This window comes from Dermacentor andersoni, chromosome 2, assembly GCF_023375885.2.
Source record: "Dermacentor andersoni chromosome 2, qqDerAnde1_hic_scaffold, whole genome shotgun sequence".
In the NCBI taxonomy this organism is placed as follows: Eukaryota; Metazoa; Arthropoda; class Arachnida; order Ixodida; family Ixodidae; genus Dermacentor; species Dermacentor andersoni.
In genome coordinates, this window is record NC_092815.1 from 189,250,403 (window position 1) to 189,278,258 (window position 27,856).

The 27,856-nt window shown below is 47.3% G+C and overlaps 1 protein-coding gene across 2 annotated transcripts in view; it reads left to right on the forward strand.

Annotated features, from left to right (window-relative positions):
• LOC140215985 (uncharacterized) overlaps window positions 1-15,611 on the forward strand; it is a 93,925-nt gene extending 78,314 nt beyond the window's left edge. Inside the window, exons 2-6 of one of the 2 annotated variants that reach the window (XM_072286295.1) lie at window positions 2,039-2,145; window positions 7,517-7,579; window positions 11,585-11,659; window positions 14,273-14,326; window positions 15,349-15,611. In XM_072286295.1, the coding sequence (XP_072142396.1) occupies window positions 2,039-2,145; window positions 7,517-7,579; window positions 11,585-11,659; window positions 14,273-14,326; window positions 15,349-15,444 (395 nt within the window). In that variant the 3' untranslated portion in view covers window positions 15,445-15,611. The remainder of the gene's footprint in view (window positions 1-2,038; window positions 2,146-7,516; window positions 7,580-11,584; window positions 11,660-14,272; window positions 14,327-15,348) is intronic. The other variant, XM_072286296.1, reaches the window with a different exon arrangement.
• The last annotated feature ends 12,245 nt before the right edge of the window (window positions 15,612-27,856 follow it).

Consider the following 27,856-nt stretch of genomic DNA (forward strand, 5'->3'; position numbering starts at 1 on the left):
TAATAATAGCACTCACGTATACGTACCTTCTCGCCGCTTTTGATCCGTATCCCTCCTGGTGACATTCACGAACACAGCAGAAGTGAACCATTGCCAAATAAATATTCTTAACGCAGACTTGCAAAGTAAGAGCCTTGAACGACGAGACGCTTTGCTTAGTCAACACAGTCGAGACAGCAGCGGCAGCTGGCGGCACCCCCACAACATGGCGGCAGCGCACGTAGTTGCGGCGGCGGCCGCGAGTGGCGTACTTTTGCAAGGGGTCTATTGTGAAGCTAATCGAGTGCGTTACATTCATCATTGCCGCGCCACAAAAGCCATAAGTACAAAAACACAGAAGGAAAAGTTTTTATGGATTCAATTTATATGAAGTAATAGGTATGAAGTATGGGGTATAATAATAATAATAATTCACAAGAAACGTACATTAAAAAGACGACAAAGCGCTACGCTATAAGAAGCTGCTGGCATCAACACCTGCACAAGCTTTACAAAGCTGTTTTGTATCTGTGCCTCTAAATCAATGCTTTGTAAGGTGTCTGCTGCTCATTCCGCAGTTTCGACTGAAGAAGAAGCGTAGAGTAGTCAATGGAAGCATACTGCTGCTAGGTGAACCAAGCCGCGATCCCTCCATTCAACCCGTATCCCCAAGCGCGCCGCCGGCCTCTTCGCTGTGACGTCACTCGCCGAGCACTCCGGTCTTCTTGTCTAGGAGGTGTTGCACCTACTCTATCTTTCCCCTCCCCTCATCTTTCATCCCCCGCCCCCATACCCAGTACGCTGCGCCGCGCTCCCATATGGGCTGCAGAATTAAGCGTACTTTCCGTCTCCCAAATCACGAAGAAGACTCTACCTAGGCACTACGGAGGAGGTTTCTTAGCGCGTGTTGTATGCGTTTGTACCCAGCCATGCTGGCATTGCAGAGTGCGGTCGAGTTTGTTTACGTTCCGCCACTGGCTGCCAATGCAGTGGCAATGCAATGCAGTGCAGTGGCAGTGGCCAATGCAGTGCAGTGGCAGTGGCCAGTGCAGTGGCCAATGCAGTGGCAATGCAGTGCCAATGCTTGAAGGGGCAAGGTTCTGACTGGTGTTGTATAAGTCGCGGTCGCTTTTTTCGTCGCTACGATAGATTCCTTTTTTTTTTTTTTTTGCAAGCACTGTTCCAGGAGGGCACATGCCACCGGCAAACGGAGGCCTCAGGAGAGCACCTGAGGTTATAATAAAGCAAGCGACGCAGGATCTCCAGGGCACTCAAGGGGTAGCGGGGGGATCAGAGCTGGAAACAGGGCGGCCCGTGGGTTGGGGCTGCGGAGGCCGAAGCATGCGATGTTGAAAGCGATCTGCAACATGGCTAAAGTGCGCACCCGCGCAGGCCTCATCTTTTGAGCGATCTGCGATGTTTGCAGAGTGCGCGTAGTGCCGGTAGCTTCGTATGCGCTGTGCTTTCGACGTTTCGTTCGTGCTGAAGCGAGAGATGCATGAAGAGCAATTCGCCTTGCTGCTGCCGCGATTCCTCACTTCAGGGTTTTCACAGCGAGTTTCCGCGCTCATAGCGCGAGATGTGTTCATGTTTAACTGTGCGCGTGTGACACTGTGCTGGTTAACTTAGTTAAAACACGTTGACGGGCTAGTCGGTTTGAACCCATGATAGAATGTGTAAGCGCGACTGAAGAAGGACGTAGAAAGAAGCATACACACAAAGACAACGCTGTCTCTGTGTGTCTATGTCTTTCTACGTCCTCGTTGAGTCACGTTTAAACATTCTATCATTAATAATTTGGTTAGTAAGCGAATGTTTACACGTTTATACGGCCAATAACACTGCTATCCTTACTTCGTACAGCTATCTACTAATTTGCTATCGGATGTGGTACTTGACCTTGCGGCCGGGAACTGCCAATTTTTTCTTTATTAAGAAGACCCAAAACGAGTCAGGACAGAAACTTGCCTACCACAAAGTGCCTGTAATGAGGCCAAAGATACTTCGATTTAATAATGTGCTGTCATTCAACGCGCTAACTTGCTCATACATCACGCAGGACTCGTTACTTCGTCGAAAGGCGCAGCTGTCGCAGCAAAGTTTATCGAGAAGTGCGGCAAGAACATCGCTCTTGGTTATCCTTGGAACACGACCATGCTTCAGAAGGTGACTTACTACGCCGTGGCGGTTACGCTGCTATTCTAGCCGACCCCATCGTTATTAAGGCTTTGTTATTAAGGCATTAGACGGCTCATGGAAACAAAAATACAATGTCCGTAGTTAAGCTGTCCGGCGTTATGGCACTAGCATTGATAGGCAGTCTAATCTCTCTACACACGGTTTTAATTAGCCCCAATTCAATTACGACCCGTGACTTTTCGTGGGAGTCGAACATGCGAATTTTGGTGTTCATTAGTGCAATTATGGGCCATCAGTTTATTAGAAAGCGTGAAGCCGAAGCGAAGAAAAGCGACGGCACGATCAGTGTTAATTAAGGCAACGTTATTTAGGACAGTGTTAACTAGGGCACCCGAACCCACGACGTTTGGTGGGAGTCTAGCCACCGACCTTTGCTGGGAGTCGAACCCACTTTGAGATATGGGCGAACCTACGATATCGCTAAGTTGAATTCCAATTGACATTGTTAAGGTCTACAGTCTAACCCACGACCTCTGGTGGGAGTCGAACCATCGACCTTTCGGTGAATCAGAACCTATGAGCTTTGATGTTAATTAAGGCAACGTCAATTAAGGTACTCAAGCCAGTCGAGCCCATGACTTAGGTTGGAGCCAAACCCACAACCTGCGGGGTTAAGTACGGTAAAGTTGATTAAGACACAGTTAATTAAGATAAAGATAATTGAGGCCCTCGTACCCACGATCCTTCGTGGGAGTCGAGCCCCCCCTACCTTTGGTGCGAGTCGACCACTCCTGGAGATATGGGCGAACCGGCCACATCTCCCAAGTGTATTCCGCTTGACATCGTCAAGTACGAGAGTCTAACCCCCTACTTTTGGTGTTATTTAAGATGAAGGTAATTAAGGCACAGGTAAATAAGATATCGCTAATTACGGCATTCGAATCCATGACCTTTGGTGGGAGTCGAAGTCAATTGGGGATATGGGCGAACCGACCATATCTTCAAGTTGTATTCCAATTGACATCCTGATGTACGAAAGTCGAGCCCTCTAGATTAATTATGGATTAAGGCGAAGTTAATTAAGACAACTGTAATTAAGATATACTTAACTAAGGCAGTCGAATGTACGATCATTGGTGTTAATTTAGGGGAAATTAAGGCAATCCAACCAGTCGAACCTCCGACCTTAGGCTCGAGTCGAACCCACGACCTGTGGTGTTAATTAAGCAATAGTTAATTAAGACACAGTAAATTAAGATTACGTTCTTAAAACGTTCGTACGTACGACGTTTGGTGGGAGTCATACCCGTGATCCTCGGTGTTAATTATGGCGAAGTTAATTAAGGCGCTCGAACAAGGTGAACCCCCGACCTTAGGCTGGAGTCGAACCCATGATCTGTGGGGTTAAATGTGGCAAAGTTAATAAAGACAATTAATTACAATAGAGTTAAAGCATTCGTACCCATCACCTTTGGTGGGAGTCGAACCGACTCGGAGATATGAGCGAACCGGCCATATCTCCAAGTTGTATTCCGATTGGCATCCTCAAGTACGAGAGTCGAACCCAGTACAGTTGATGATAATTAAGACAAAGTTAACTAAGACAGTAAATTAAGATATATTTGTTAAGACGCTCGTACGCACGACCTTTGGTGGGAGTCGCACCAACGACCTTTGCTGTTAATTATGGCCAATTAAGGCAGTCGAGCCAGGTGAACCCTTGAACTTAGGCTGGAGTCGAACCCATGACCTGTGGTGTTAATAAGGCAAAGTTAATTAGGACACAGTAGTTGTTGAGTTGAGTGGTTGTAGGCTACTGGTGGGATTAGCCTTGCAGTTGCTGCCGGCAATTGCTCCACCATAGTGGCACTTAAATAAATCACATAAATCTGACACAGACCTCATAATTACAAATAGTCACTCCTAAAGTCACCATGTGGAGGCCACATGGTGACAGTAAATCAAGATATAGTCCATTAGGGCACTCGTACCCCCAAATTTGGTGGGAGTGAAACCCACTTCGGGATATAGGTGAAACGGCCATATCTCCAAGTTGTATTCCGATCGACTGCCCGAAGTACGAGAGTTGAACCCAACTCCCTCCCTCCCATCACCGAACGGCCTTTCGCGCGACGGAAAACGGCGCATTTGCTCTCGGCTTTATTCGTTGGCGCGTGCCAGATTGAGCCGGGATCGTCGGCGTCCCTCGCGTGCTTTCTTTTTCACATACAGCACACGACACGCACCGATGGTGTTATCGCCCTTGGACGTCATGGCGACGGCGAAATGCGCTGAGTGTCCATATAATTGCTATCTCAATAAGAAGCCACGTGACCTTCTCAGAGCGAACTGCGGGTGGAGATAAAAACGAGCGGCGCGCACAGACAGAAAAAAAATTGGAGGACGCTTAAGCTTCGCCTTCAAGAGTGGAACGCGACAGCGTTCCTGTCGACCCGCCAAGGGGTGTAAGACAATGGGCTACGGCGCAGCGATCACTTACGAGGCGCCCCACATCGGACGCGGTGAGCGTCCAGCAAAGCAGCGTTCGGCGCGGCAACGAAACGTGTGCCTGAGCAAGCGGAACGAACCAAATAACTCGGTGTCTCGGAGGGGGAAACAATGCACGCCAGCCAAACGTCGTGATCGGCACGGGCAGAGAGATATACAGATAGTGATCTAAAGAAAGGAAGGACGCTTGATTCTGCAACCCGTGAGGGAGCAAGGTGAAACGTCGTCAGGGGAGAGGGAGTCCGGGAGGCGATGCGCCTCGCAACGGTCCCCGCACAACCCCAATGCGCGCGTGGCGCGCCACCTTTCTGGGCAGCGCCGTACATTGAGAGGAGGGGGTCTTCTGTGTTTGCCGCAAGATGGCTCTGCGTGTGCTGAAAGCGCAGAAGAAATGTAGCGGAAACGCACTTCGCTACTCGTGTAACTGCGACTTCTGTAAGTTACATGTTCATAATTACCGATATACACCGCAGTATAACTTTCTACGGCTCGTTTCTAAGGCAACACCGCATTCACTAGAGGCGCTTTTGTACCGCTTTGAACCATCGAACTCGTGGCTGAGTGGTAGCGTCTCCATCTCACACTCCGGAGACCCTGGTTCGATTCCCACCCAGCCCATCTTGCTGGTTGTTTTTTATTCACGAAGTGCCTGCCGGGATTTATCGCTCTCGGCCAACGCCGCCGACACCGACGCCGACGACTTTTCTGCGACACGAGCTCCTTAACGTTGTCGCGTTAACAGGTGTTGCCTCGCTGACGTCTCGCGGTGGCGGTGACAGTTGCAGCTACATTCGAATGCGAAGCGAGAGAGACGGCGACGGAGGACGCTCGCCCGGGGCCTATCGGATTGCGCAGTAGGCCTCGAAGCTGCGCTGCGGCCTCGGATGCTCGCCAAGTGAGAAACAAGGTGCGACGTGCGAAGCGGCGGGATCGAGGCGTTCTTCTGCGAGTGATGCTTTCCTTTCCTTTGCTGAGAGGAAGCAACGTAATTGTGTTCGGCTTGTGCTACACATTTGTAACACTTATTGGCGACAATCATGCTGCACCTTTAGGTAGTGCATTAAGTACTCGCATGTGTCGCTGAGGAGGTCGTCCTCAAGCGCCACATGTGTGTTCACACGTCGGCTCCGATCCTATGCTCGAGTGATGAATGCATTGCCAAGTTTGCAGCAGGCTTGAAAAATTCGTATTATGGGGATTTACGCGCCAAAACCACGATCTGATTGTGAAGCACGCCGTAGTGGGGGACTCCGGAAATGTGGGGGTTTTACGTGCGAAAACAACGATATGATACTGAGGCACGCCGTAGTGGGCGACTCCGGAAATTTGGACCACCTGGGTTCTTTACCGTGCATCTAAATTTAAGTACACAGGTATTTTCGCGATTCGCCCTCATCGAAATGCCGCCGCCGTGGCCGGGATTCCATTCCGCGACCTCGTGCTTAGCAGCCCATCACAGCAGGCTTTCGCCTTCACGTGTTACAGGAGTGTAACATGCTGCCGAACTTTTTTTTTTCAGTTGCCTCTTTTGCTTCCTTCTTAACTTCCTGAATGTACAACGTCCAATATGATGATGCTGAAATGCTCAGAATGAGATCGTGGTTTTGGCGCGTAAAACCTCATAATTTAACATTTATCAAAAAAGTCTTTTAACGACCACTAATCTTTTTAAATGTCATCACCGCCTTCCAATAAAACCCTACTTTCGCAGAAATGCTTGGCATATTGCCCAGAAACAGCAGGGAGAGGAGAGCCGGGTTAAGTGAAACGTTGCAGAGTCTAGAAAACGGTATGGAAATATTCAGCCCGAGGCTCCGAGTGGGACATTGTGTCGTGGGATCCTCTAGGTGATTGTAGTTCAACAAACACCTGCGGACGTCCTTTCTGATAGTCAGTTGACCCCTTGGAAGCATTCACTCCTCGCAACTCAGTGAAAGTGCGCTAGTGTGAAGTGATGTAAGGCGTCGCTGTGTCTATTGGTGGCTACTGTGCCGTTTCAGACTACGTTTACTTCAATAAAGATGCAGATAAATTGTTTTCACTTTATTCTAATTGCTAGATTACGTAGCATATGCGCAGATTTATACGTTGCTGTAGCCCAGCAACAGTTGCATTCCACATGCTGTTCGCACTCATCCGCGATTGTTGATTCTTCTCGAAAACTTGTTTCCGATCAGAAGTTCTTGGAAGGCTTGGATTCCGCCATAAGCTTTGTCAACTCCTATTCTATACAGCAAAAAAAAAAAAAAAAAAAAGAACAATGACCGTGTTCTTCAGTGTGGTTAAATTAGAAAAAAAGAGTCGAGTCGTGGTGTTGCTTCGTAAAACCCCAGAATTCAATTCCAATCAGAAAGAAATACATTTAGCAGCGTATGGCGACAGAGGTATGGAACTGGAAAAATTTAATGTTCCGTACCTTCGATTATACAAAGCACATTCCAACTTTTTTTTTTGTCACGAAAGATACTTGAAACAATGCATTTCATTAGTTGGTACCTTTCACGCATTGTAGGGTGGTGCTGGGTAAGTTTAAAAAAAAAATGACGCATTGAAGCAAAAAGAATAAGATCTAAAAAAAAGTGTTGTTTTTTTCTGATTCAAAGACTGGAAGTAACAAACATTGATCTGCTGTTTTTTATATTTGTCACTCCATTTTGCAAAATATCATCGTAAAACAATGTTGAAACTCCAACTAAGTCTAAATGGAGCGTCAATATATTCTTGCACTTAATTGTTCCCGGTAACATTTTGCTGCGCGGGTTTCGACAACTCGTGGCGCTCGTTTTTCTCAACAAGCAAATTTTCTAGCATTTGCTTTATACTCGAACTATATATGATATGATAAACTTGTGTCAATATATTTTAGTGGAATTCTTTGCTACGTCTGCAGGTGCTGGTGAAGTCTTGCCTCGGAGTGCAGCTGTGTTATTCTCATCACCGAAGTTTTCGACAGGTTGCTCATTTCTATTTGTGTACACGCAATGCACATATTTTCTCTGCACGCTATTCTCAGTGAATCTGTAACTTCTGTAACCTGAGCCTAATTCTTGATCTGAAGCAAGCGGAAACATACTTCCAGCAGAACACGCTTATCATAGCAAAAGCCAAAAACACTTTTATTTACGCATCAGCTTATTAACATATATAGGCTTTACCGCTGTAGCAAGAAAAATAATTCTTACGAACTGTGCGAGTGTACGCAATGTACATAGTTTCATAGCTTTGCTGTGCAACAATAATGAGCGAATCTGTAATCGGAGCCAAAATCCTAATTTCAGGCGCTACAAAATAAGTGTTCCTGCACAGCATGCTTACAATAATCGATAGAAAGTGCACTTGACTTTGTTGCATATGCAGAAAGTAGTCAACAAAAATCAGTCATAGTGGCAGCAACACAAAAGTGAATGATTCTAACCATTTAAAGCATCAGTCCATACGTAATATATTTATGTTGCGAGACGCGGTGATTGATTTACATGGATTTACGTTTTGTGCCATCGCACCAACGTCACAATCAGGCAGGATTGATCACAATCTGTAGTTAACTACCCTTAGTAGCTCTCCCAGGGTTTTTATTTGTGGCTAAAAACTTGCCGGCAATTTAGATTGAAACAACAGATTCTACACGACATGACAACTGTTATATGTTTTGTTGGTAGAAAACCTAGCTATCGAGCCTGCTTCCCGAATATATACAAATGCTCCAGTTGTTAGGGCAGAGAAAGGCTCGACAAGCTGTCATTTAAGAATTTCTGAAACGCACACATGTTTGACGCAGCGTTCCCGCACAGTAACTCTTTCTTCTAATTCTTCTAATTAAATTGAACTGCTATCAGATAATTTTCAAATTGCAGAATTGTGCCGGCCTTTCATGCGATATCAACGAGATATTTTTTCTCGTTCAATAGAAAGAGGTGCAATACGCGTCGCGCGATAGCTTACGCAGTTACACTATTTAATTTGAACGAATTGTTATCACCTCTAAATTTCTAGTGAAATTACGTCTTCATAGCATACTAAATAACAATGAGCGAGCTTGACAGGATAATGCAATTTTCACACTGAATCACCAAGCAAACAGCATCATATAATTTAAATTATTGAACGAGTGATTCTTTTGCACAAATGTCAAACACGGATAGACACAAGTAATTTTTTATTATTTTGCATAAGTGCTTTATACGTGGATGAAAGTACTGTTCAAATTTGTGCCTATTCTCGCATAATCAGATATGCTTGCTGGGTTTTAGGCGAGTGCTCTTCATAAATGAACTCAAAGAGCTGCCAGAATTTCCAATTCACAAGCAAGAAAATTCTAAGTATGATCTCTGGAGAGCAATTGCGTGGCATTTGTCACTATACATCTCAGAAAAACAATGAAACTATTTCACATGGCCACAAACTTGGGATGCTCGGTGTAGAGAATAGTTATCGCCATGCATGAAAAGGGCACGTTTCAAAGTAGAAAAAAAGCAACGACGTGTAAAGATAGTATGCATTGCGATGAAAAATAACAAATATCTTATTAATAGAAACAAGCTTTTAATTGTATACCGAATACTGTGCGATATAAATAACAATTATATGTCTGGTATAGGAACCATTCGAAAAGTAATATGAAAATCGACTTCTGCTGGTTTGTTTAGGACACCCGCCGTGGTTGCTCCGTGGCTATGGTGTTGGGCTGCTGAGCACGAGGTCGCGGGATCAAATCCCGGCCACGGCGGCTGCATTTCGATGGGGGCGAAATGCGAAAACACCAGTGTACTTAGATTAAGGTGCACGTTAAAGATCCTCAGGTGGTCGGAATTCCCGGAGTCTTCCGCTACGCCGTACATCATAATCAGAAAGTGGTTTTGGCACGTAAAACCCCATATATTATTATTATTATGATTTGTTTACGAGAGATGAATAGTCATCTCTATAATCGATTAGTCCACAATAAAAATGCTTACGTACACTCGAATAAAGTTTGCTGAAGGGATAGTTGGTAATACATTCTTCGTAGCAGTGTACATCGCATACAATTTGCCAACTTCGAAAAAAATGCAAGGGACACGACAGAGTGCTGACTGAAAAGCAATGGCTTTTTCATCTTAGGGCAGCTCGCCTATTTACGCCAAGGACCTACGGCGATACACTATATCGTCACAACTGCTCGCATAGCTCTGCCGAAGCATTCGGTGCGTCATCGCTTCGTCCGGCGGAGCACACCTTCCACGCATGCGCGCATAACCAGTCTCGGTAACGTCAAAATATTTAGTTAGACTTCGTGTCCCGTAAAAGCCACTACTCGCCGGGCCGACCAGTTGAACACACTTTCTGCGTGGTTCACACATCACGCGACCTTAGCTGCGGCTGCTTCTTCAATACTCGGCTGTAATGCACTTTACGCTCGTTAATAATGCGAAAGCACTATATGCACCATTGCGTGAAAATACATCGGTGGCGTCAGCGGCATGACCGAGCGATGGTCAAGAAAGCTCGGATTGACGTCAAATGTGTCAGGAAGGTTCCTGTAAACAAATTAAATTAATGGCTTCAAAATGAAAATTCAATACATTTTGGTCTGGGGGTGAATCGAACCTAGGCCTACTGTGTGTACTGCGAGACCAGCACGCTTCGCCTGCGTCATGACGGTTCCACTAAAGGAGTACCTGGTGCCCGCGTCATCGGGCGCATGCCGGCGGAGCCACTTGAGATGAGGTGCAGCCAAGTCATGAGTGTATAAAACGAGCGCGCTGCCTCCCGCGGGTCACTTGCTCTTCGCATTGCATCGGCACTGCGTCTACTACGGTGCACTGTCGGCGCCACTTGAGTGTATTTGATCGCTACTGTCTCTTCTGCGATGGACTCTGAAGCGTCTACCTCAGCGGCAGCTGTGAAACTTGGCATAGCTTGGAAATCACCGCCCAAGCAATCCGTACAGATGGTTAACCAACGAAGCTGAAGCGTGCGGCCCTGGTGTTTATCACTAACTAAACGACGGGCTTGGTAGGGTGCCGGATCCTCCGTGCGCACTTGCTATTTGCAATCGGCTGCACGAGCCTGTTCTTGTGCCGGGGCTTGAGCATCGGCAAGGCTTAGACGAGCTCGCTCCTGGTTCTACTCGCGGCGTTGCTGATCGAAAGCTGCCTGCTCCTCGGGAGTACTTAGGACGCATGCCTATTCTGGAACTGGAGAGAACCTGCTGCGCGCGCGCTCGGCTGCGATGGAGAGCAACAGCGTCGCTACTCGCGCATCCAGTTGTGCGCTTCTCTCTTTCCTTTTTTCGCGCATGTGCATGGGCTCATGCCAGAGCAGTTTTCGGCCTACAAGCAACAGACGAAGGGATGAATCGGCTAGCCATATAGAACTTCGCTGTAATAAAATTCATCGTTCTGCAGCAAAATGGTCTGAATGGTTTGGGTCTGTGGGCAACGTATACGGAAACACACACACCGAATCAGCAGAACGAACTCGAATGAATGTGAATGTCAAAAACATGAGTCAAACACATTTTAACAAAGCGACTATAATGCTTTCACATTCCCCCACGTAAGCAGTCTTAAGTGTCCCTACCGAACTTTTTGTGGAAGGAACGAACCAGCATACGTTGGTAATTCGTGACTTCGTGATCCCACAAACGGGCATCAAATGATGCCATCACTATGTCCTTCATTGTACAAGTTTATCACCTTTCATCTTTGACGGGTCGTTGGGATAGACTGGCGAGTTGCCTTGAAAAATTGGTAGTTATAACTTAGCACCTGTGACTTTCCCTTCTTGATTTTTTTTTCGCACGTTCGTATGTCCGGGGACACTGCTGCGATGTTTACGCACTCGTAAATGTAATATCTGCATGTTCAGCCGGCCAGCGCTTGTCGTCCCGAATCATTTATGTCGATCATGTTACCAAGGTGCACGTTAAGCCAATTCTAATGTGCCCTTTGGCACGCACGTGTTTCTCTTCACGCAGAACGTTACCGCAGAGCCGTCATTCACGCTTAACTGCCTGCTAACTGGTATGAACTTTTTGCAGAAGATTAAGCCGGTGAGTAGTTCACGCAGGCGATGTTTTCTTTATCTCACGAGATGAAATTTCAACTCAAAAGTACGCTTTTCAAGTGTGCGTTTCATATAATGCGCGCCATCAACACAATTTCCGTTAGCGTCCACGAAGTAGTACCGGAGGAGAGCGCAAGCACCACTCATATATCTCGCTGATTTCCTAAATTCGTTTGTACAGACTTTACGACAGTTAAATATATCACCCATGTAGGATTCAATGCAGCGACAGCACCCAGAAATAACACTCCACAGGAAAGTGCTCAGTAAGCACTAAGAGTTCATCAAATCTTTTTCTGCATCAGAAGTAAGAAGGAATATGCGCGGAATCTATGGGACCCAGGCGCGTAAAAATATATTATAGAACTAGAACGCATGGAAAAAGAAGCTGCGAGCTTTATTTTCGGAAAACAGAAGATTATATTCCCGGTCACCACTCATGATGTGTTTACCTCATATATTATATTGCTACATTGGAAACACGCAGAAAAATTTGTCGACTGATATTCTTGTACTATATAGGGTTTCGAAAATAACTGCTATAAATATTACCGATTGCATGAAGCGTTTTACCTGTAGAGGAACAGCACATGCATCTCAGTATTCCTTGCGACCAATTTTAACAAGATCTAATTTCTGTAAGCGTGTTTTTTTTATTTTGCGAGACCAGTGAAAAAGCTACCATGAAGTGTGTACAAATCCAAAAAAAAAATATTCTGGATGGCCTGGAATCAATTTCCAGAAGCCTATAATGATAGAATAAGAGAAAACTTCCGTATCAAAAAATTAACAATGTTGCATTTGTCTATCACATGTGCTTTACTCTGTCGCTATAATGGATATGTTGTGAGCTTCCACTTTTATGTGTTTTGTGAGGAATTTTGTGCTTCAGTATTTTTCTGTATGCCCCTCCTGCTTGGGCCGAAGAATGGGCCGCAGTATGTCTAGATAACTAGAAAAATAATGAATTATTCAACAAAGTAAATAAATAAGGATAAAACGAAATAAAGAAAATATTACTTCGTTATGGGGCATTGTTTCCATTAATACAGTAGTTTTAAGTGAGACATCGTTATAGTATACCTCACTCGTTTCCTAATACGAAATACATAACTGGTTTGTGAGATGGTGAAAGAAGTACGGTGCAAGGGGAGAAAATGCGTAACATACGAGGGTCCTCGCCAGCCGCATCGTTTATAGTTACCTAAAAGACACTGACGCGGTAAACCAAAACAGCTTTTTACTACCGACGTATAGCACTCGATGAAGCATTGCTGATAGTTGATTGATTTGCCTTATGTTTGATTAAATATGTCGTGCATTTTTTTTTTCACCGACATTTCTATAGCGAGATCAGCACACTTTCCTTACATGGTTTACACTATTTCATGTGGTGCAAGAAAGCGAGAGATCAGTGTTTGGAAAAACCTCGTTTATTTGAGCTTCCGTTGATTGCGAGCTAAATATTCGACATGTGCGTTCAATACTTTAACCTGGAGGCTTACGAAAAGGGTTCTACTTAAATTGAGGACGACGCAACGAGCTATGGAAAGAAGAATGATAAGAACAGATTGGGTGAGGCAACAAACGCGAGTTACTGATATCTTAGTTGAAATCAAGAAAAAGAAATGGGAATGGGCTGGACATGTAATGAGGAGGGAAGATAACCGATGGTCATTAAGGGTTACGGACTGGATTCCAAGGGAAGGGAAGCGTAGCAGAGGGCGGTAGAAACTTAGGTGGGCGGATGAGATTAAGAAGTTGGCAGGGACAACATGGCCACAATTAGTACATGACCGGGGTAGTTGGAGAAGTATGGGAGAGGCCTTTGCCCAGCAGTGAGCGTAATCAGGCTGATGATGATGATGATGATGATGATGATGCTGGTTAGGTTGAAGCTTATTCTGATAAAAAGTATATACAAAGGTGAGTATGAGATAGCGCATAAGGAGGTCCTTTAGTGAAAACACTGTAGGGGGACCTCCTAAAATACGTTAACTGAGATTGAAAACTACTAAACAGCAAAAAAGAATAATAAAATGTTACAATAACATATAAGCCACAACACAATTATTAATACAATAATTAAGATAGTGCAATAATTTCAGTGATTAAACAATTCTTGTCGATGAATACATAGTAACTATTCAGCAAAACACGATAATGGATAGGTTATTTCATTTGTTGAATAGTGTTATTGATGAAGAATGAAATCACGAAGCAAACGTTGAAATGATAACACAGAAACTGCAGCTTTAATATGATAAGACAAATAATTCCATGGTTTAATTAAAACAAAACCAGTTCTTTTGGTACTCTAGTTAGTGTGGACTTCTGGAATTAAAAAAAAGTTGTTTAGAGAAAAAACGTGTGCAGCTTCTATAGGTAAGTCCTTGCATGAAAACAAATTTTAGAAGGCAATGTCTTTAATTGCTGGATATTCAAATATGGAAACATTTAATTTCACACGATAAGTTATGCTGAGTATGTGAAGATCGCGGTATGGTTGCCTAACATGTGATTGGTGATTAGTCTTAGTACGGATGGCTTGATTTTGGACGTTTACACGGAAGTCAAACTGATCCTTACTCTTTTTCAGGAGGCATTCTCATTAACAAACGAGCAGATGACTTCGTTAACCGAAAAGTTCAAGGCGAGTAGCTCACTGTCTGTTTATGCTACCACGGAGGGAAGGTCTAAAAAGATTGCCTAATAGTGCCAACTTAGGATCGTTGTCACCGTTTCGCGCCTTATTTCTGCCTGATTTTTTTGTCGTGGCTACACTTTCTTTCTCTTCTTTTATATCTCCGAAATTTCAAAAGACAAAGAAAGCAGTAGCCCAAGACGCAACGAAAGATCCAGAAATGTGTTTTGTTGATGTTGATGTCAGGAGGAAACAATTCCGTGTGCTGTTTGTGAGCGCAGGTACGAACACAGACGGTTGAAGCCGACATCTTTAAGCATAGCGACCGAAGCTCTAGCAGCAAGAACACACACTTTGTCCTCATCTTATTTGTTTTGCCCCTCCTAGTCTTTCTACATCGCGACGCTACTCCGCCGGTGATATAGGCGCGTCCCGGAGCCAGCCAACCTGGCACAGGAACAGCTCGCACGGAGGGCTTCAAGAGGACGACCAGAACGACATCGCTTCTTGGTTGTGTAGACGGTGGACCTGAGCCTGCGGCAGCTATGTCACAATTCACATGAGAAAGCTGTCGTGAATTGTATAGGGGCCTTGCACACCACAACGAATCGGTAGGGAGAAAAAGCCACATAATACCTTAAAGTGCAATGACCATTTTAAAATATGATTATCTAGTAAAAATCTTACGCATCAGGTTGCCTGCTTAACAGAAAAATATAGCCATTGTACTATTACTTGCCTTTCTATTACTCTTCAAGACAATTGTCTGTCCTGGAGGGAATCTAAAACACACAATCTAAAATTGTGCCTTCAGCAACGGACCGTCCACGCAGATCGAGTTCAAAGACGTTTCACGTCAATAATTAAAACAGGAGGGTGGGCGCTACCTTTTAATGTTACTTTTATATATGATAGAACAATTATTTTAAAAAGTGTGTCTCAAAAAGCCAAATTATTACCCTCATAATTGAGAAAAGTTCAGTTGCTCGAGCACTTTGCTTTGGTTTATTCTGTCTCGTTTCTTCCATTAGGTGTGTCTTCTACCGGACGTTCTGCCAAAGGACGCCAGAATTCTCTTGGCCATGCTACGATATTTGCAGAAGTCCTTGGTATTTGGCTCTACATAATTTAAATGTGGCGTGCCCAGGTGCTCATATGTAATCTGGTTTGTTAGAAGCGTCTGGACGTTCGGCCACTTTTCTACGGCAAATCACCTGCGGAAAATTAAGTCCTGCTGGATAAACATTTGGCAGAGCTCAAGTGACGATGTCGCCTTTATTAAAGAAAGGGAAAGCTTGATACTGCTAATGATGTATGAGATTTTATGGCGGAAGGGCTAATGCTGGTCAAAAAGCAACAGGAAATGTGGTGATGTAGTTGTGGTGCGGTGGGTGACAAATGGTATGGATATAACTTGGCCGTTTAGTGTCCTAAAATATCGACATAGATTGCGTGAAATGTTCAAGGATTATATTAACACTACGATATGTGACGTGAGTTATAGACTTAAAATATTTTTGCCAAGTGATTTTAAGACAGAAATGTAGAAATATTAAAGCAGGACTGATGCCTCAGTTCTGCCCTTGTGCAGAAGGGCAGTGAAGCATTCGCTCTAGATGCTTTATTCGCAGCAGTAGCCTGCCATAAGAGGTTGGGCTACAGATCGCTGGTGTGCATAGCGTGCATTGACCAAATACGATTTAAAAAGATGAAACTGATCTGCTATCAATAAGGCCGGTCATTGCCAAGGAACATTGCTGGATGAACTGGAATTTGCTGGCGGTGTGGTGAACGAAATAATTTTTTTGGCTTCTATTTCATGACATTCCAGCAATACGTGGAGAACAGTCAGCGTCTCGCCACATTTACCACAGATAGGTAGGTCGTCGCCAGTAAACAGGTACGAGTGTGTCCTATATGTGTGCCCGATTCTCAGTCGTCACATGATGACCCCAGTTCGCCGTGTTCTCCTTATGGGTGGCCAATTTCTTAAATGTGGCGTTAGAACATGCCACTTATTAGATCTTTCTGTATCCCATGAGCGCTGCCAGTATCCTCTCAGTTTCTTTCGTAGGAAAGGCTTCTTTCGTAGAAAGTGAAGATACAGGAATGATGGTCGTGGATTTAGCTTGGAAGAGTTTGGCGGCAACTGCTCCACTGGAGTATTTCTTTCCTCGTTATAACTACGTGTAATGATAAGTCGATCAATTCAGTCCCTCTCCAAAATGTGAGCACACTGCCCCATACTTCTTCGCACACTTTTCGCGTTGCTTCGGGCAAAGCTATTCACGAGACACTAATGGTCTCCTGCTGTCCAGAGGCACCCTTTTCTTTCAAACTAAAAGCGCTTGCAGAACGAGATGGAATGCTCTGAGTCGTCCACGTCTTTGCACTCTACCCAAGACGCAGAAGTGACAAGGCCGCCTTTAAACAAACTCAGGCCACTCCAGTTCCTATTCTCTACAGGAGTGTCGTTTAAACGAACCAGTTGTAAAGAGATTTAGTCGTTTAGGCAATGAACTATGGCATACTGCACTAAAAGGTTCCAGTGTACCGTGGCGCCGCTGCGCACGTTCTTTGAACTGTTTGCACTGACTGGTTGGGGATGCTTTTTGTATTCGTAAGCGTTGTCTTATCTTCCACTTTCCTGGTGGATCCAGCTACGGTTTCGATTATTGCTTTCTGATGATGGCGCACTCACAGTTCATTTGCCAAAACCTCAGCTGCAGTTGAAATGAACTCTTTCAAGGATGTACATACGTCGCCTCTAGTTCAATCTGCCACCTAATCACGGATGCTGAATTAAAAACACGTTTTTGCTCGAGTGGCCTTCCCTGTATATACGGCTTTCAGCTGATGTACTTGTAACGCCTTTTGGAGCATGATTTTAAAGCTTTTAGAGCATGAATCATTGCCAGCTTGTTTCACCCCGGCTGCGAGACCTTCGATTCCTCCGTGGTGCCTCGCTCAGCCAAAAATCAACCTCACAATACCTGGTATCTCGAAAAAAGCTGATCTATCATCACCAGCCCTTAGACAGCTCACGCTACTACATTTGTACGAGAACTACCGTGATTCTACGCATATTTACACTGATGGATCTGTCCTTCCAAGTAGCTCCGCGGCGGCAATGGTCATACCAGCGAAAGCTACAACAATCAAATTTAAGACGACCCACGCGACAACATCGACGGCAGCAGAGCTCGCAGCGCTCTTTGCTGCCCTTCATCACATTGGTGATGAACCACCCCATAAATGGACAATATTCTGCGATTCGAAGGCGGCACTGCAGTCTCTACTGTCACCTTTACGACGCGGACCACACGAACAACTAATATTCCATATTACAGAGACGTTGCAACATATAAGTGAAGCAAGCCATGAAATAACCTTTCAGTGGCTTCCAAGTCACTTCGGGATTATCGGCAATGAACGGGCGGATCACGCTGCCCGCTCAGCCCATACTGAGTAGCGCCACGTCCCAATTCCTCATTCTAGAACTGACGCAGCACGGAAGCTCCGCCTACTTGCTCGGCAGTGCACCGCGTCGCAATGGAATGGGCCACATTTAAGAAACACGCGACTGTACTCACTTGATCCAACACTAAGTCTTCGAGCGCCATCACAGCTTCGCTGTAGAGACGCCACGCTTTTATATCGACTTTGGTTGGGCGTTGCCTTTACTAAAGCCTATGCATTCCGCATAGGGATGACCGACAGCCCAACCTGTGACCACTGCGGCCATGAAGAATCAATTGGCCATATTTTGTGTGCCTGCCCGCAGTACAGTACACAGAGGGCATGCCTTCGCCACGAACTTGACCAACTGGACGACCAAGCGCTATCCGAAAAAAGAATTCTACAACATCGAAAGGACCTACCGTTACAGAAGAAGGCCGTGCAAGCGCTATTGCGCTTTTTGCGATCTACCGGCCTGTGTGAACGACTTTAACTGGAACGCCTTTTGTGTGTGTGCCTCCATGTGTGCGTTTTTTTCCCCTTTTTTTAGCGTTTTCCTCTCTGTCATCTTTCTAACCCCTATCCCCCATCTCCAGTGTAGGGTAGCAAACCGGAGAGTCATATCTGGTTAACCTCCCTGCCTTTCCTCTTCATTCTCTCTCTCTCTCTAGAGCATGCTTCAAATCACTCAAATAATTCTGAGCCAACCAAAAGCTCGACGTGATCATGAGGCACTCCGTAGTGGAGGAGTCCGGATAAATGTTTATCACCAGAGGTTTCTTTTTTTTTTTAACAGGCGACTTAATCTTATGTACGAACAATGTGGTATTTCGCCCCCAGCTAAATGCGGCCACCGCGGCCAGGATCGAATATGTGACTTCGACCTAGCAGGAAAACTTCATAGGCTATGAAATACCACGGCAGGTGCTTCTCGTGTTAAATGGTTGTAATACTTTCTGCACTTTTTCCGCTCCAATATATCAAAAATAGTCGAATTTTCTCGTGGCCTATAGAGATGTGCTCGTAACAGAAATTAGCGCGAAAATAGGTGCAATGAAATGGGAAGGTACAAAGAATAAGAGTTCACGTGGTCAGTTTGGTGCTTGTTTTTCGTAACCTCCTGTGTGATTCCGCTTACTTTGCTCAACCTTCTCTTACAAATGTAACATCGACGTCAGCTGCCAGAGCCAATGCCTGCTCTTCTCGAGTTGTGTATGCTTCTTTGCACCCTCCGAAGTGGCTTAGCGGCTATGGCGTTGCGCTGCTTAGCTCGAAATTGCGGCTGCATTTCGATTGAGGCGACTTGCGAACACGTCTGTGTAGTTAAATTTCGGTCCATTTGCAAGAACCTCAGGTGGTGCAAAATAAATACGGACGCCTCCACTACGGCCAGCATCATGATCAGCGCGTGGTGTTTGTCACGTGGAACCCCATAATTTACTTATTTATTGCGAAACGTTTACATCTAGGAATTCTGGACATGCTCCTTCGGATCTTCACGGCGATGCACAAGTGTAACTCAACGGGAAAAAAAGTTATAATTATATTTTTGAATATCAGCCGAGGGTCAAAAAGATTCAGCTGACTACAACGAGAGGGTAACAGCACATGCGTTAACAACGTATGCACTAACAACATATGCATTTATGGCACTTGTAGTCGGAACACTGGTGGTGCGTTAAAACAATGTTTTGGTCCGGGATGGGCGATGAAGCCACACAACAGGAGCGAATCGTTTTGTGCCCTCCCAGCAGAGAGCACATTGACTTGTAGGAGCGCCAAATTTAAACCGTAAAGCGCTTTTTACAGCTGGAGTTGGAATGTTGCAGGCAGAAGGAGTGTTATGCAGTCTGTTTGAAGACGCAGGTTTTTGAGAGGTAGCCGAGACTGTAGAGAGTGATTATGCATGTTCACGTCTTGAGCGTGCCTGTGTATGGTTGTGTGCGCGCGTGTATGTGTGCGCGTGCTTCCGTATTAGCACTTGCATGCGCACTCAGTATGCGTGTGTGAGCGTGCGCATGCCTTCATTTGCGTGTGCATGCGTGTGTTAGTGCAAGTGTGCGTGCGCTTGCGGCGCATGCTCTTACGCGCGTGAATGTGTACGTGTGCCAACACGTTTGTTCGTGTTTTAGCATGAACGCGTGTTAAGGATGGGGGTATGATTACATGCACTCTCCGAACCGGAGGGGATGCGGCGACAACAAACCCACCCAGCGTGCATTTATGGATGGTTTAAAGACTGCTTACTGGCGATCAGGTCCACGTCCGATCGACCGTGGACCAGAGGAATCACACAGGAGGCGGCGTAAAAACAAACACTCAGCTTAATAAAATAATATCGTGCCAGCGACATGATAAATACAAAAGAATAAAGAAAACTGCATGAAGATGGTGGAGGCGCGCGGGTCACACACAACACGAAATCTGACGCGACGCGCGACACAAAGCTCACCCCGTGGGAATTTCTGACACTCGCGAAATAAAAAAAAAACAATTACGCGACACAGATGAAAAATACACGCGACAATAAACGCGGTAAACACTACACCAACAGAACATACAAAAACGAACACGCGATTAATGAGTAAATTAAAGATGAAACGCGATAAACAAAAAAAGAGTCCGGCGGGAAGTTCTGAGAGCAGGTTGGAACACGAGGCGTATCTGTGGCGTGCTCGCCGAGATCCCGATCTGAAGAAGCGTCGGGCTGCTGGTACCTCGCTGCCGAAGATCTTGACGGACTTGCACCGTCTGTCGATCTACCCGCGAAGACTTCGGCCTGGGGGTTTCGGCCGGTCGACCACAGCTTTAGCAGTATCTCGGTGTACGCCCACGCTGCTGCGTCTCCCAAAACGCTCTGCTCGCTCGCCGCGGCCACCTCGTCCCTCGCCACGCTTTGGCGACCCACATGACCAACCGGTCCGGCAATGTCAGGAACAATGGGGAGCTTTCCTCCCTATCACCGTGCAAGCGTCGCTGCGGCTGCGGCGGCAATGGCGGCCATCTCGAGACAGACGCGGGCACGCACTTTGTGACACGACTCCGACGACGAGAATTTTATCCTAATAACGTTCGAAAAATCGACACCCAGTCGTGCACGCGCACCCGAAGGAGGCCGCGCTCCCTGTGCACTTGAAGGTCACGCGCACGATCACGTCGTCGTGTGGGTCACGGTTCGTGGAAGGTCTCGCACGAATCACTTGGCCGCCCACATCGCCTACTCGCCCTAAGCCAGTCAACACATTCCACAGCAGAATTAAAATGCCAGGTAAAACAAACGAACTTAAAATCAATTGCCCCAAATCAATGTGATAATGTATTATTCCCCTTGGGCCGTGTGAGTACTGGCGCAAACCACTCCAGAGCCGGTATGCGCACTCGACACGCCACATGTATCACACGCACAAAAGAAAACATACAAAAAGCAGAGATCGGGGAATTGAAGGGCAGGAAAATCAAACAATTAACAAACGCAATCAAACAAAAAATAACATGGCAACATCAAGAAAACAATATCGTCAATTCAGTGCCGGCTGCCTTTCTCAATTCCCGCTTCTGTTTCAACGCACTCGCTGGAATCGCATTCCTGCCGTCGCCCGAGCTCTCCCTCACAAAGGTGGTGAGGCATAATACACGCTCCAAAACTGACATCCCATTTCCAGCCTCGGCTGTCTGATTTTGGCTCGGTGGCTGGGGCACACTGGCCTTTGTCCGGCCGCCAGCCATGTGCAGCGCCTGATCACCTGGGTGCTCCGAACTGGGTGGCTCAATAGAAGCTGCCGCAGATAAGCTGAATATCTCGATCGCGCCCTCCTTCGCGGTGATCAGGGATGCCCCACGACCGCCAAGCTCTGTCAACGCCTCCGTGACCTCTGCGTCATTTTGCGCGGCCTCTTCCTCCCTCTCGAGAGTCTACCATCGGTCCGTACCTCGTGCCTCCGCGGTGTGTGGTAACTCGCCACCTTCCGCCGCGCCACAGACTTCGCCGCCTGTCTCGGCTTGCGATGTCGGCACAGTTTGCCTACGCGGAGGCTAACGTTTCTCGTGGCCAGCCTCTGACCATCGTTACTCAGGACACCGCCTGATTGCTGAAGCCCCGAACTCTCGTTCGCTTCCAGGGCCCCGGCAGCCAATGGTTGAGGCACGAGCAAGGATTGGTGCTGCACATCAACCTGATCAAGGCTCGCTCCTGAGAGATGAAGTGCCAGAGCGGCGGCGGTCGAGCCCGACAGGCCCTCTGAGTCGTTCTAGCGTTGTCGAGCTTCCCTGCGCCTCCGCTGCTCCCCCTGTTTGAGGCGCTCGTACCTTTGGCGCTGTCGGAGCTCTCAATCTTTCCTGCGCTCGCGACAACCCGCTTCTACTTCGGAGCGTATCTCGCGCAGAAACGCCCGGAGTGCTGGGCCCTTAAGGCCCATCTGCCTCCCGACGGCCACGATGCGCTCCAATTCATCTATAAGCGCATCGGCCATATCACGGCCTTCTTCCGCTCTCGGTGGTACGTGTCTGTTCCACCCGCTATGCCTCGTTGTCACGGAAAATCGTGGTCAGCAAGTCCTGTCGCAAACGCCAGTTGTCGTGGACTGGGTATGATTACTTGCACTCTCCGAACCGGAGGGGATGGGGGGACAACAAACCCACCTCGCATGAATTTATGGGTGGTTCCACTGCTGACCTGCGATAAGGTCCATGCCTGATCGATCGACCGTGGACCAGAAGAATGGCATAGGAGGTGGCGTAAGGACAAACACTCAGTTTAATAAAACCAAATCTTGCCAGCGAAATGATAAATGCAAAATAATAAGAAAACTGCAAGCAAATGGTGCGAAGCTTCGTGGAAGGCGTGCGGGTCGCACACAACACCAACTCTGACTCGACGCGCGACAAGAAGCCCACCATATGTGAATTTCTAACACTCGTGCATTAAAAAGCAATTACGTGACACAAATGAAAAATACACGCGACGATAAATGCAGCAAACTATACACTAACAGAACATACAAAAATGAACACGCGATATATAAGTAAGTGAAAGATGAAAGGCTATAAAAAGAAAGAGTCAGGCGGAAAGTTCTGAGCGCAGGTTGGAAGACGAGGCGTATCTGGGGTGTGCTCGACGAGATTACGATCTGAAGAAGCGTCGTGCTGCTGGTACCTCGCTGCCGAAGATCTTGACGAATTTGCACCGTCTGTCGATCTACCGGCTAAGACTTCGGCCTGGGGGTTTCAGCCTGCCGACCCCAGCTTCAGCTGTCTCTCGGTGCACGAACACGCTGCTTCGTCTCCGAAACCACGCTGCTCGCTCGCCACGGCCACCTCGTCCCTCGCCATGCTCTGGCGACCGCGTGGCCAACCGGTTCTGCGATGTCAGGAAAAATGGGGAGCTTTTCTCCCTATCGCCATGTAAGCGGTGCTGCGGCTGCGGCGGCAATGGCGGCCATGTCAAGATAGACGCGGGCACGCACTTTGTGACAATGCCTGTGGAAAAATGTGTGCGTGTTTGCGTGCGAATGGATGTCTGTGTGTGCGTGTTGTGTGTGTCTGTGCGTGCGAAAGAGAGAGAGAAAGTGTGTGAGGGTGCCACGGAGAGAGAGTGGCTGTGTGTGTGCGATGGAGAGAGTGTGCGAGTGCCTCCTCTTAGGATCGGCCTGCAGCTATTTCAGCCCGCTGCACGTGTTCCAATCCAACCGGACGGGGCGCACTTCAGAGAACTGCGGATAACAAGCAGCCACGTGACGCGGGGTCAGCTAAGGGGAGTTCTCGAGGGGAGGTAATTGGTGGAACCTTATCATGAGCTTTTCAAAAAATCAGACAATGTGCTATCCGGCCACGTCAACAGGGATGGCTCAGAGTTCTACGAAGCCCCTCTGACGTCGGCTCCGGACCACTGAAACCTGTGCGGCACTGAAACCTGTGCAACACGTGTATGTGAGCCCACCTCCTCCAAAAGGGCGGGTCATCTTCAATGACGTCGAACTATGACGTCGAGCGGAGTGCTTATAAGCAGCGATTGCCGGCTGCTAGAGCGTGCTCGTCGTCGCGAGCTGTGTGCTCGTTGTCGTGCTCGAGATGTACTAGTGAGCTGAGTGCTCGTTGTCGTGCTAGAAATGTACTCGTGAGCTGCGTGCTCGTTGTCGTGCTCGTCAATGTACTCGTAAGCTCTTTGCTGTATGCGTCGTCTTGCGTGCTCCATTTGGGAGTCACGCTAGACTGTCGATGTATGTCTTGTCTAAGATGTAAATAATGTAAATAAATCCTGTTCACCGAGTTCCTCTCTACGACCGTCAACTCCTTCAAATGGTAGCAGCGGCGAGATCGTCCGACGACTCCTCCATCTGGCTGACAGCGGTGGGATGGTCAGACAACTCTTACACTCCCTGTATGCATTTGCACGCGCGTGTGCGCGTGTACGTGCGTGTTAGTGCATCTGTACGTGCGTGCTTGCAGTGCATGCAGGGGCGCGTGTGAATGTGTAGGTGTGCGTTCGTGTTTCAGCATGCATGCGTGCGGACAATGTGAGCGTGTTTATGTGCGCACGGATATATGTGCATGCGTATTGTGTTTGTGAGTGTGCACTGTGCGAGGGAAAAAGAGAGAATTCGTCTGCGTGTGTGCGTGTGCGATGGAGAGTGCGTGTGTGTGTGTGTTTGTGGGCCTTAGCGAAAATTTTCCTGCTTACACCTTCTCTTGCAAACAAACACAGTGCGATCATTTAAAGCCATATTTAAACCAGTGCGATTCATTTAAACCCATATTTAAACCAGTGCGATCATATAAACCCAAGACACGAACAAATGACGCTGCATTAATAGCACTGATCTTTCTCAAAGCGAAACCGACAAAAAAAAGTGCCTGTGACGTCAGTATTGCCGCCCTTGAGCGGCACGGCCACTTGAGAAGCTGGCAAATGTTTCACCTTCGCTATTTTGCTTCCGTTAGCGGCATTACAATTTCTTAAGGGCAATGACCTGCTAAATCTGTACCATCATTTAACCCTGTAATCATTGACCGCAACCTCTCGTGGAGTCCTCATTGCGTCTATCTGAATAAGTTAGTTACCATTGCTGAGGCCCTCAAATTTCTCTGCGGGAAAAGCGGGGGTACACCGGTCCATTCTATGTTTCAGCTATACAGGGACTCCTACGTTACAGTTTACCAGTTTTGTCAAATAAATGCAAGACGAACATCCACGCTTTGGAGAGCATACAAGGTCAAGTCCTACGCAGGTGTTTAGGGCAGCTTCGGTGCGCCTCAACACCAGCAACAATTGCCATCGCTGGAGACCATGTCATCCAGACACACGTAGCTGTCGACTCTCTCAGAGCGCACACTCGCCATCTGTCAAGGATCTCCGACCATCACTTAGCCTCCCTACCAGGCGAGAGACCTCAAGCGACTTGTTCGAAAGTGATTGGCGCTCCTGAAGAGTATATACCGCCATCTTGTACACCGGTGGCGAAGCCTTCATCTCCTGTATGGTGCCTGCGACAGCCTTAAGAGAATTTCGTTATTCCCGGAATTACAAACACGGTCAATCATCCATCGCGGGCTCTGAAGCAACGGACGCTCTTATTACTGCACCAGACGCATCACGACTGCATACATATACATATCGACGGTTCGACGTCACCTACCAGCTCAACTGCCGCATTCATCGTTCCAGCTAAGCGGGTTACAGTTAAATTCAAATTGTCACACATGACTACATCTACGTCGGCAGAACTTGCAGCTCTCCATACCGCTATGACGCACGTCAAAGAAGAGCCGACATAGATATGATTTGTATTTTGTGACCCTAAGGCAGCACTTCACAGCATCAAGTCTGCATTACATCAAAGAACTTCCGAGCAGATGATATCCAACATCAGGGAAGTACACCACCATGCTCTGGAAACAGGACACAACACTATCTTTCAATGTATTCCTGCTCACTGTGCCATCGTCGGCAACAACTTTGCTGACAGGGCTGCCCGGTCTTCCAACGAAGACACCCAGACGCGTCCATTATCTTTGGCGAGGTCGGACGCTGCCAGGGAACTTCACCTGCTTGCACACAAAAAGACGTATGATTTCCGGATTTTAAGTTCCTTCAATTGCCGATTGCATAAACACATAAACTAGACCCCATGTTACGGCTACAACTGCCTTCTAGCCTTTCCCGCGGCGAAACAACCTTGCTGTGCCGCTTGTGGCTGGCAGTGGCGTTCACAAACGCCTACTCCTATCGTATCGGAATGTCCGCGATACCGATGTGCGACTTCTGTAGGTGCGAGGAAAACATCGAGCACCTATTGCGTACATGCCCTCGCTACGACGTACAACGCCTCTCTCTGAGGATAACTCTTAAACAGATTGGACTGAAGACCGTTCTTCGAGTCAAAGGTACTCGGACCGTGGCCGCACCCGTCACTGTCACGAAAAGCGACTTGTGCACTAGTATAATACTTGAAGTGTACCGGCTTACGAGACCGTTTATAGTGTCTCTGTGCATCCTCCCAAACGAACTCACCGCTCACTCTCTCACTCTTTTCCTCCTCTTATTCCCCTTTCCCCCACCCCCAGTGTAGGGTAGCAAACCGGATGCTCGTCTGGTTGACCTCCCTGCCTCTCCTGTCCTTGCTATCTCTCGCTCTCTCTCTAAATCGTGCATCTTTTCGGTGACGGAGCAAGCTTTTGGCAGCGCACGTTCCCTCCTACATTGACGTTTCAACTTGAGAAGGCTTGGTCTCGAAAAAAAAACTCAGTGCCCTCCCACTCTGTGAAGAAGGATGACCAGCGAAGCTGTGTGTGTGGGCCCCTTAATGGTGAATTGCACCTCCGCCGCGGGTCGGCCCGGCACTGCTTTCTCTTCGGGATCCGCCCGCGTACGGTGAGTGCTTAACGACTGCTTCCCATCCGCCGCAGTGATCGGCCCACGTACGGGGAGTGCTTAACGCCTGATTTGCCTCCGCCGTAGGTCGGTCCGGAATTACACTATCTTCGGGATCGGCCCGAGCATGGTGAGTGCTTAACGCCTGCTACACATCCGCCGCGGTGATCGGCCCACGTAAGGGGAGTGCTTAACGCCTGATTTACCTCCGCCGCGGGTCGGCTCGGCATTGCACTATTTTCGGCATCAACCCACGTGCGGGCAGTGCTTAAAGGGGCACTAAAGCGAAACAATAAATCAGTTTAGACTAATCAAGCATTGTTTGAGAACCCTGCAGGCAGTCATTTAAAAAAAAAGTTTGATTATTAGATTAAAAAATGATGGTCCAAGTATCAATTTTTGAATTTCGCGCCGAAACCCCAGCGCCCCAGTGCTTAACACCTGCTTCACATCCGCCGCGGTGATCGGCCCACGTACGGGGAGTGCTTAACGCCTGATTTGCCTCCGCCGCGGGTCGATCCGGCACTGCACTATCTTCGGGATCGGTCCAAGCATGGTGAGTGCTTAACGCGTGCTACACATCCGCCGCGGGTCGCGCCGGTATTGCAGAATCTTCCGGATCGGCCCACGTATGGGGAATGCTTAACGCCTGCTTCACCTCCGTCGCAGGTCGGGTCGGTATTGCACTACCTCCTTGATCGGCCCACGTATGGGGAGTTTTTGCTTACGACACGAAAATTTCCTTGGCCTGTAGAGGTATACGCCTTCGCTGTAAAACAATGTGAATAAAAATCGAGTTCTCGGGCCGCAAACACATACGGAGCCGTATGTACGGAGCCGTATCCTTGATGACAATATCACAAAAGGCTGGAAGCGGTCAGGTCGATGTTACCGACGATCCTTTTCCGCCTAATTTACGCTTTCAGAGAGTACTTAATTGCAAAATATTTCTTCTTCGCTCTTACACTGTAAAAACAAAGAGAGTTCCGGGCACTCTCTTTGAGGGAGTACCTGCTTGTCCCATATTTCACTCTCGTTTCGAGAGTAGATCGACACTCTCTGAGAGTGAGTAGGGCAACTCCTGCTGACAGAATTTTGTTACTCCACCGCAAGAGAGTGCTAGTGCTCTTCCGCAGAGTGCTAATACTCTACCTACAGGGAGTGCTAGTACTCTTCTACAGAGTGCTAATACTCTCCCCACAGGGGTAATAGTA